Below are 10,512 nucleotides of genomic sequence, written 5' to 3'. Positions count from 1 at the left end.
ACTATATAATAAAGTAATTGTGTTACTTTATTATAGAGTGAACTATAGATGAATGTTACTTTTTCACTTCAAATATAAAATAAAATATGACATGTTTCTATATTCACTCTATTAACACTATTAGAACAAAAATTACTCTAGTTTAATGTAAATTATAGAGAAAAAAAGAAAATCTCATCGAAAATGTTCCTTTTTTTTTAGGTAACATCATCGGAGATTCTCTAATACTAAAAACTAAAAATAACTGAAAAGAAGAAACAACGGTTCTTTATTTGATTATACAAGGACAACCACTTCGTCATTAAGAACGACCAATATAAATACTAGAGAGTTACACGTGGGTCTTAGTGTCCCTACCATCGAATTTATAGTACACAAATGCGTCATTAGTAGGTTTTCATCGACCAAGAGAACTTTTATAAGTACTTTTTAAATAAGCCCTACCTTAGCTGTAACCACTATCACACTGAAAAAGTTAACGCGTATGCGTTTTTTTCTCTTCTTCGCTCGCTCGTTTGACCATTCAAAACGAATTTCAAAGACATTCACATGCAGTTTGTCTTTCTATTCTCACGCTTCAAACGTTACTAATTTTCACATTAAAAATATCTTCAGGTTATTACGTATGTATTTATTGTTGATTATAAAACTTTTTTTAAGTTCATTTACAGTTATTTACCAGCCCGTTTCGAACAAAAATATCCAAATCGAATATTTTCTAAAATAGCTTCGGTTAAGGGGGTGAATGGTTTTCCCGCTACCACCCGCAAACACAGCTTTTGCGGTTGATAGCGGTTATCGGCAGTTTGCAACAATCACTCAAATCGCTTTAAACCGCTTCAAACCGCTCCGAATCTCATAAATTCAGAAGCTGGCTCTAGCTAGCGTTTACGGTTGCGGGAGAGTAAACTTTTTTTCTTTTTTTAAAACAATATATATACAAAAGTAAAAATATTTAATTAAAAATTTAAATTGAAATTATGAAAATATTAAAATATATGCATTATATTTTAATTAATATTATAAAATTTTATAATAAAAACAATTCAATAAATTTTCAAAAATTAAAATTATAACTTTCTAAATATAAATTTTATATTTATTATAATTTTATGATTTTTGATGTTTTTTATAATTATATTAAATGTAAATATTGTTAATTTATTATTTGACTGTTACCGCATTTGGTAGTTAACCAGTCATAAGTCACTCGCAAACGCACCAATTTTTAACCGCAATACCAGTCGTATAAATCTCTTAAAACCGCTAGAAACCGCAACCGCCCGCATCCACAAACTCTCTCAACCGCAACCGCTGCGTTTGAACCAGTCAGGCCTTAACTCAAATCAGCTATAGCGCGTTCCGCTAATCCAAATCTAAAATCTCGTTCGCAATTGTAAATGATAATCAGGAGAAGATAAGATTCACCTTATTTCTTTGGATGTCAGGGATTTTTCATGTCGTTTTCGGAACCCGATAAACTTTATCAAAACTTGTAATCTTTATCATCGTTAAAGCGCCAACCGAACAAGAGGTAAAAATCAAATTACTAACCTCTGCGAGAAAAGCAAATGCAAGAAGCGGGATTGATGACACCACCAAACTCCCTCTTGAGACGTTCTTCAACCTGTACAATTATAGTCTAACAACATTACCAACGAAATGTCAAGTGACCAAATTTCGACACCGAAATATGACACTAATCATAGAAGACATGTAAGAATCGACCACAGCTTTGACATTCACAGTCTTCAAGAATCAAAGAGCATAAGATCATCTCCAATGATTTATTTTATTTTTTTCTCTAAAATAGAGTAACTCTATAATAGAGTTGAATGTTGTTCTAATGATACTCTATTTTAGAATGAAAAATAGAGTGATAAACAAAAAATAAAAAAATTACTCTACATATAAAGTAGAAAATATGTTTATATTATTATAAAGTAGAAATATAGTACCATTAGAGCATTTTTACTCTAATTTCTATTTTTGAAGGGAAAATAGAGGAGGGTTGGAGATGTCCTAAGTTGAGACTTGCAAAACCTAACTCGGGGTCAAGGTGGAGAAAGGTGACCAACAAACTCTAGAAATAGTACTAGAAGAAGGCTGCCACCAAACCCAAGGACCATAAAAAAGAAAGCCAGAAAAGGAGATTTAGAATGAGAGAAGCGGAGTTGATAAAAAATAAATAAAAAAATGAGAGAAGCGGAAGACAATAATCGGGTGGACATACAAAGAAGCAAAAACGAAAGGGAGAGAAGGGAGGTCTCCAGCGTCGCGGTACACGCACTCATATACCTACTAGACGTCAAAATTATAACTCAATACGGTTTAAAGCTCGAGAAAAAATTGATGAGAGAGAAAGATGAGTCGAGAAAAAAAATTGATGAGAGAACTGAATATAAATTTTGTTCTTAACTAGGTGAAGGATATGAGTTCAGTCTGTTTTACAAAAGCCACCCTTAACAGTATCAACCGGTAGCACATACGAATCCGACTAATCCTGACAGTGAAGTAGCTTGACCGGAAAACCAGTCCATCAACCAGATCTTCACTTAGATCTTCTGCTAAAAATCGACCTCCAATGAAAGTATGTACTATACCATGTCCCAAAAATACTACTAGAAACATATTAAAACATCTTTATTAAACCAAGCATTTTTACACGTTTATTATCATTTATTTGTTAATTTTAGTTATACGTTTATATATATATATATATATATATATATATATATATATATATATATTTACTCGTACAGCTAATGAAACATACAATATTTCTATAGAACAAGTTGCACTATGAAAAATAAACATATGCTTAAAAGTTGAAACGAATACAAATATATACTATGACATCGATCTGTATTGATTCTTAGACAACCAAGTCTGTAATGTTTAATCGTACAAACATTGAGATTGTATCAATAGTTTATTAGTGTGTTAGTATAGTTTATTAGTGTATTTTTTGGTTAAGAATATATACATCCTTCACAAGTGAACCATAATGTACTGGTACCATCAATCGGTTCAGCTGTGGTTAGGACCGAGGTGGAGTTCTAGCGTTGAGTGGATGCATGACTCGAAGTCCTATTTAACAGTAACAAACTGATCTTTGACAAAAAAAAATAGTGACCAAACTGGTAACTATCAAAATCAATCATTTAGATAGTAAAAAAACAATGAACTAATTAATCAAGAATAATATTACGGACGTTTAACCTAGAAGACTACAAAGTTCGCATCACATGGGATGAGAATGAGATATATATAAGCTCGAAATTAGTTCCTACATAATTATCTCTTGGTTGTGTTTATTACTAATGACTAGGGGCGGAGTCCCCGCGCAAGCGCGGGGTTGTTGATAATTAGATGTGTTATAATACTTTTAAAATGTTGTAGGAAATGTTGTGGAGGATATCGTCAATGCAGGATTGATGGTTTGTAATTCCAATGGTGATGCTATCTTTTGGGGCAGTTCGTATTTGGTGATAGTATCTTCTGCATTAGAGGCTGGAGCACTTGCACGAATTTCTGTAGCACAACTATTATATTTTAGAGGTTTTGCTTGGATAGTATTTAACGTGATCGTCTTAGCTTGGTAAAATTGATAAATGATCATAACTTCTTTTACAATATAGTTGTTGTGGTCCAGAATATGAAGTGGTGGGCCATATAAAATTGCTTTGCTTGTTTTACAAAATCGTCAAGTAGAAAAAATCATATATCAGATGCATTGGCAAAAGGACCACCAAAATATATTTTTTTGGTTTAGGATAACACAATTTTATGCAATATTTAGTTGGGCCATATAGGTTTAACGTTGAAATAAATAAAATCTAAGTCCATTATTTTTTTCAGAAATTGGGCCATGTTTTGTGTTGAAATAGAAAAGCTTTGTTCTCTTCGAGCTTGAGACGACCGTCTGAGAAGGCCCCTTCCTGTTGCAAAATTTGATTTGCCTGGTTAGGAATTTTGAATTGAGGTAAGGAATTATTCGGGAATCTCATGGTATTCTTCTAAACCTGCAATAAGGAAAGTCAACTGGGGGCTAAATGTTTGAGACAATGCTTATTGTATATAGTTTTGTTGAACAGAGAAGTGAAGGTCGTGTGACATATCTGTTGTTTGTGGCAAGCCATTGAAAACTTCACTGTAGACGATATTAGCGATGGTGTTTGCCAAGCTACCATATCTTTAGTCCTTTTGGTGTTGTAATGTCTAAAATATTTAGTCCTTTTGGTGTGGTCACTCTTGAGAGTGCCACATATAATTGACCATGGCTAAAAACAGGCTTTGGCAAGTACAGAGCAACCTTAGCCAATGTTTGGCTTTACTTTTGTTTAAACAGGTTTTTACCTTTCTTTTTAATTGCAAAGAGAAGCTTTAAAATCCAAGGCTTTGTTTGCTGCCAAAGAAACAATAATCAATTACAAACAAAAAGTCTAATCTCAGATGACACAAATGACAGATTCATAGCTTTTGCTTCAAACTGAAACCAAAAGGAAAAACAACAGAGTAAAAGCTGTTTGTATTGCAGAGACAGAAAAAGACAAACAAATGACCGTAACACAAAGGTTAACATTTCTACTTAACCTCAACTCTTATATATGTCATCTGTTAAACCAAATCACGAGCTTCTTATATCTCATCTTTTAAACCAAATCATGAGCTTCTTATATCTCTCCTCTCAATGGGTTACATCTCTCAACGATTGTATCATCTTGTTGGCTACCACCACCTGCTGAATCCAAGCTCAAATTTCTTTGTGTCTTTCTCTGTGATCACAATCGTCATCAATATAGCAGGCTCTTTCCTGCTGACAGTCAACAAATCAAAAATGCTTTAGAGAATGCGCTTAAAGAGAGACTATAACCTAGAGTTTTTTTAAAAGAGAAAAATAACCAACACTTGCGTACAACTAAATCTTGGATATGTTGTTCGAACAGAAATGTGACTCTTTTAAAGCAAAACACAACACCTTTCATCAATGATGATGGCTTCTTTAATGCAACTTAAGGGGAGGTTTTCAGTACCCATTGCTTTAGAAAAACACTGTTTCTCCTTGATCAATCGAGCCATTGCTCAAAAAGGATATTCTCTCTTCCTACAATAAAACCATTTACAGCACCTAAGTGAATTAATATGTACAAAATAAATGCTACTTGATTCCAATTCAGTTTTATGAGTTTCGTGTTAACACACCTTGAATCAAGGTCCTTGATCAATGCTGGTTCCGGCACAGCTAGTTTCTGCTCTTGGCTTTTTACCTTCATTTGTTTCCCTAAAGAAAACCTAAACGGAGTTTGATCAAACTATGCATGGTATCACCATCTGTTAACAATAAGAAAATAATATTTAGAAGAAATTCGCAACCTTACACAAAGGCAAATATGCGTAACCAACCCAAAAATTGAAACAAACCTGTGCGTAAAGAGTAATCATCACCTTATGGGTCAAGATTCCAATACAGCCACATCAGTCTCTTTGAGACTATAGGAGGTCCTGTAATACTAAAACATTCCCTCAAATTTCAAGCTACATATCTTACTTTATGCAGCATGGCAAACAGATACAGTTAGACGATTTAAATCATTGGGGCTATTCGAAAACAAAATTAAGATAAAAAATAAAATAAGATGCTTCGTGTTACAATACCTTCTCATCAAGGATAAGTAGAGTGATTCTATGAATTCACCATGTTCTTCATACTTTCCGAGTCCCAAAAACGGAGAAGCCGAGCGATAACGAACTGCGACGATCGACCGAGGCGAAGAGCGTCGAAGGCATTGCGCAACAGCAGCATCTGAAGACAGTTACGAAGATTCTTTGTACGCTTGATAAAGGAGATTAACTGGGAGCGTTTAGGAAGGTGGGGGAGAGGAAGAGAATCGACAAAGGGTCTGAGACGGCGCTTAGGGTTAGGGAGGATGAGTGATTTTCAGAGACACGGGATCGATAAAGGGATATAACCTGAACCGTCTCTTATCATATTAACATATTGGGCTATGTAATGGTTTAAATGGGCTGGGCAGCTAACTTAATTTTTTTTTCAAGACGAGTCCTTGATGATATGGCAATTTAATTGGCTAGGAATATTTGTGACCATATGGCAGTGTTTAGAGAACTCCAATTTAGTCTCTTTTATATAGTAGGATTTAGTCCGGGAAGAAATGAAAACCTTGTTAATAACTATACGAGATACTCCACTTGTACAAGTAAAAACTCTACGAGATATCAAACAGATTACGTAACCCAAAGCACACATGAATTAATGAACCTTTTTTTTTTTTTGAAACTTATGAATTAATGAACTTGAATGGAATCATTCCTGCAAAATTTTAAAAGAATCAGGATGGATGTTGGAGACCCTACAATTAATTGACTATTCACAAAAATAATACTAGCACTCATTCATTTTTCCTATAGATATTCTCTACATTTAAATTTAAGTGTTTGTTGTTATCCCATTATAAAAGTAGAGGTTATGGCATTATGCACATATTGTAAACCTAACCCAAAGATACTTCAATACAAACAAAATTAATAGCTTTGGAGATATTAACTGTACATCAAACTCATAAGTCATAACTTTAATGTTGATATTGAAGCTTTAATAAGAGAAAGCTTTGGTATTGAAGTGTACAATAAGCTAGCTTATATTCACACTATACCCTAAGCATGTCGACGTGAGGAGTGTATACAATCATTACTACATTTACAGAACGAAAGTGTAGATTGTGAAATAAATTATATAATTTTAATCGAGACATATATAAGAGGAAGAGTTGCTATCTTTACGCAATTGGCCAATGAAAACACACAGAAATGGTTGTTCTCTCTGTCGGATAAAGAAGAAACCCTCTCCTATGACCTCTTTTTTGTTCCTTTCTCTTGAAGAAACACAGTACTCACATAATAATATATATATCCAATAGCAAAATAAATAAATTCTTCAAATATCCTCTTGTGTGTAGCGAATATATGTCATAAATATAAAATAAAATGTCATACTTGATTATAATTTTTGTTCCATTTGCAACTGGTGTACTGTTCAACAGCTGAGAAATAAAAATAAAGATGTGTATACTTTGCCATGATTCGTGTATTCTGAATTAAGCCAAGACAAAATGACTCGAGTGACCACATATAGGAGACTGCATCTTATGATATTACAATACTAATCGAGATCAATGATCTATTTTGGAACTTTAAGATGAATGATCACCTTAAAAGTATATGATCACCTTAAAAGTACAGTGAGTCACAGCCAAATTTACATGCATAAAACTGGTCGTCTATGTGGTTTAAACGATTTTTTTGTATATGCTATGCTTTTTAAGACGTACATGTAACAAATTTATGCAAATTAGAATACTTTTTGGCGTTTTAAACAATAAATTTTCAAACCCATAAAAATGAAATTTATAAAGCATTGACAGTAAACAGTTACTATACCAACCATCAGAAGAGACCAACAATTTCTGGCAAGAAACACTTATAGAAATGTTTTAAGAACAGTACAGAAGAAAGAATTTGCGAATTCATTTTTGGTCAGATAAACATTGTAAGACGAGGAGTAGAAAGCGAATTTATGCAGTTTATTAAAAGAAAAAGTAACAAACATATCCCTAATTTACCGCTGCAACGTTTTTTCTTAATGCGACTGTTAAAGAAAAAAACTTCAGAAATCCAGAATCAAAAGATCATCATCCACCACTACCCTTAACGGCGCGAACGAACCTCACAAAACTCCAACACTACTGCGAGTACGGTCAAACCAGAGAACTCGCAATCTCTCTCCGTCCACGTGTCTCTCATGCGTAGCCAGGTTGGAAAGAATATATCCTCTGCGCGTGTATCATCAGGGAGCGCGTGGCCTTTCCCAACTGGAGATTCCGCTAACAAACAGAGGGCAAAATAGTCATTTAACACACCGGAGATCTCTGTCTTCTCGCTTTCCCCTCTCTCTCTCTCTGTTCTTAAAATTAAACAGACTCTCTCTTTCTCCGGGTCACTTGCGAGGACTGGAAAAAAAAATCAAAACTTTCTCTTCTCCGAGTGCTCTTAAGCTTAAGAAGCAGAGGTTTCGAAAAATGGAGAAAAAGCAAGGATTTTTCTCTGCTCTCAGAGGTCTCTCTCCGTCGCGTTCAAGGGCAAGGTCTCGCTCAGTTAGTCCCGCTCGGTCTAGCTCCCCGATGAAAGCTCTCTCCTGGGGGAAGAAGAACTCCACCGGCGGCGGGTACTGTCTGTCTCAGCCGGAGCTTTCAATCGGGAGATCCGGAAGCTTGAGGCCTGTGATGGAAGGTCCCGATCCAGACGAAGAAGGAGGAGTAGGAGGAGGAGGAGGAGGGAACGTAGGAGACTCGAAACGGCTCGGGTCGGGTCTAGGCCACTGGGTCAAGGGACAGCTGTCACGCGCTCCTTCCGTCGCCGCGACAGCCGTTTGTCGGAGAAATGATCTGAGGCTTCTTTTAGGAGTGATGGGAGCTCCTCTCGCTCCCATTCACGTCTCTTCCTCCGACCCTTTGCCTCATCTCAGCATCAAAAACACTCCAATCGTAAGCCTCTCTCTCTCAGAGGGTCTCATTTTTGGTGAAAGAGTGACGTCATCGTTTCGTTTTTTTTTTTGGTTTTTACTTTGCAGGAGACATCGTCTGCTCAGTACATTCTCCAACAGTACACTGCTTCTTCTGGCGGACAGAAGCTTCAGAGCTCCGTCAAGAACGCTTATGCTATGGGGAAACTCAAGATGATCACTTCAGAGCTCGAGACTGCTTCGAGAACCGTTAGGAACCGGAACCCTTCTAAGGCTGAGAGTGGAGGGTTCGTTCTCTGGCAGATGGATCCGGACATGTGGTACGTTGAGCTCTCTGTTGGTGGTAATAAAGTTCGTGCTGGATGTAACGGGAAGCTTGTCTGGAGACACACTCCTTGGCTTGGTTCTCACTCTGCTAAAGGACCCGTTAGGCCTCTCCGCCGAGGGCTTCAGGTAAAAGATCCACACTTTTCTTGGAACTTAAGTTAGGTCGAGAGATTCAAGAGAACGATCCTTAGTGTGTGTGTTTTGTGAATGAATCAGGGGCTTGATCCGAGGACTACTGCTGCCATGTTTGCGGAGGCGAAGTGTATAGGAGAAAAGAATGTGAACGGTGAAGATTGCTTCATTCTCAAGCTATGCACTGACCCTGAAACGCTCAAGGCGAGGAGTGAAGGACCAGCTGAGATTATCAGACACGTCCTTTCCGGCTACTTTAGTCAGAAAACTGGACTCTTGGTTCACATTGAGGACTCGCATCTGACCAGGATCCAATCCAACGGTGGAGATACTGTTTTCTGGGAGACAACTTACAACTCGTCTCTTGACGATTACCGCCAGGTGGAAGGGATCATGATCGCTCACTCAGGACACTCGGTTGTGACGCTTTTTAGGTTTGGGGAAGAGGCGATGAGCCACACGAGGACTAAGATGGAAGAGAGCTGGACCATTGAGGAAGTTGCGTTTAATGTTCCTGGTTTGTCTCTGGATTGCTTTATACCGCCGGCTGATTTAAAGACCGGTTCTGGAACCGAGTACCCACAGGAGGAGAGAGGGAAGAGCAATAATGCTGTCGTGTTGTCTGCTGCTCACAGGGCTAAAGTTGCAGCCTTGGAGAACGGGAGCTTTGAAGCTAACCGCTAGGTTGATGTCTAAAGCTTATGACTAAAACTACTCTTGAAGGTAGCACTAGCTGATGATGATTCTAAGATGGAGAAAGATTAGATGCAATGTGTTTATATGCCGGTAACTCAAGCTAACCCTTTTTAGCAAGCTTCATCGGATTAGGAATCAGGTTTATTAGCATAACGGAAGACATGGTTCAAACTGGATCCAAATGGATCTTCTTTTTTTTTCACTAGTCACATGATAATGGTTTGGATTTGGTTTTCAGTTTGGGTTTTTCTTTAATTCTCACCTTCAATATTTTGAGTAAGGTGAAGGCAAGAGAAGGAGAATTGCCTGCTGCTTTTACTTCTACCATTAAGTGTGTTAAATCAATTGTCTAACGACGAATCTTGATATTGTTCATCTTTCTTTTCAATCTATGGAGATATGTTTGGTTTCTTTTTTGCTTTTTCTTATCTGCTTTCTCTGCCATGATCCCATCCACTTGTAGAAGAAAGTGAAGAATATAATGTGAACAAAAGAAGAAAAGAGTCGAGAGAATAAATCAAATAAGGTTTCACATTCATCAAGATAATATGAACATTTTGGTGTTTTTGGAATTGAATTTATCATTAATTCAATAAGTTAATAATGTGAACATATCCTACTTGTTTGGCAAATAATGAAAGAGTAAGATGACCCCTCTAGAGTCGAGTCCACACACACGGCCACATTTATGACAATTCACACTCTAAAATCTCATTTTCATGGTTTTAGCAATTTCATATATATATTTTACACGTATTCGTGCATTTCACAGTAACTCCAAACTTTCTCTCCCAGGCGACTTTCTCGAGGCAGTATTG

The 10,512-nt window shown here is 36.6% G+C and overlaps 1 protein-coding gene and 1 long non-coding RNA gene across 4 annotated transcripts; one reads left to right on the top strand and one right to left on the bottom strand.

Moving 5' to 3' along the window:
• Positions 1–4,385: 4,385 nt before the first annotated feature.
• LOC125604364 lies at positions 4,386–6,154 on the bottom strand. 3 transcript variants are annotated; one of them, XR_007336155.1, is made up of 5 exons: positions 5,659–6,154; positions 5,425–5,505; positions 5,206–5,334; positions 4,982–5,107; positions 4,386–4,819 (listed from the first exon to the last, which is right to left on the bottom strand). It is a non-coding gene; the product is annotated as an uncharacterized LOC125604364 (long non-coding RNA). The 3 variants fall into 3 exon arrangements; XR_007336154.1 differs by having other exon boundaries at positions 4,386–4,816; positions 5,425–5,513; positions 5,659–6,025; XR_007336153.1 differs by having other exon boundaries at positions 4,386–4,816; positions 5,659–6,024.
• A 1,820-nt stretch (positions 6,155–7,974) lies between these two features.
• LOC106428379 lies at positions 7,975–10,105 on the top strand. Its single transcript, XM_013869126.3, has 3 exons — positions 7,975–8,561; positions 8,648–8,992; positions 9,083–10,105. Exons 1-3 carry the CDS (start codon positions 8,097–8,099, stop codon positions 9,680–9,682), a joined length of 1,410 nt encoding a protein of 469 aa, XP_013724580.2. The 5' UTR covers positions 7,975–8,096; the 3' UTR covers positions 9,683–10,105.
• Positions 10,106–10,512: the final 407 nt, after the last annotated feature.

The sequence above is a fragment of the Brassica napus genome, unplaced genomic scaffold, assembly GCF_020379485.1.
Source record: "Brassica napus cultivar Da-Ae unplaced genomic scaffold, Da-Ae ScsIHWf_528;HRSCAF=793, whole genome shotgun sequence".
Taxonomy (NCBI): Eukaryota; Viridiplantae; Streptophyta; class Magnoliopsida; order Brassicales; family Brassicaceae; genus Brassica; species Brassica napus.
This window is presented reverse-complemented; position numbering and strand designations above follow the sequence as displayed.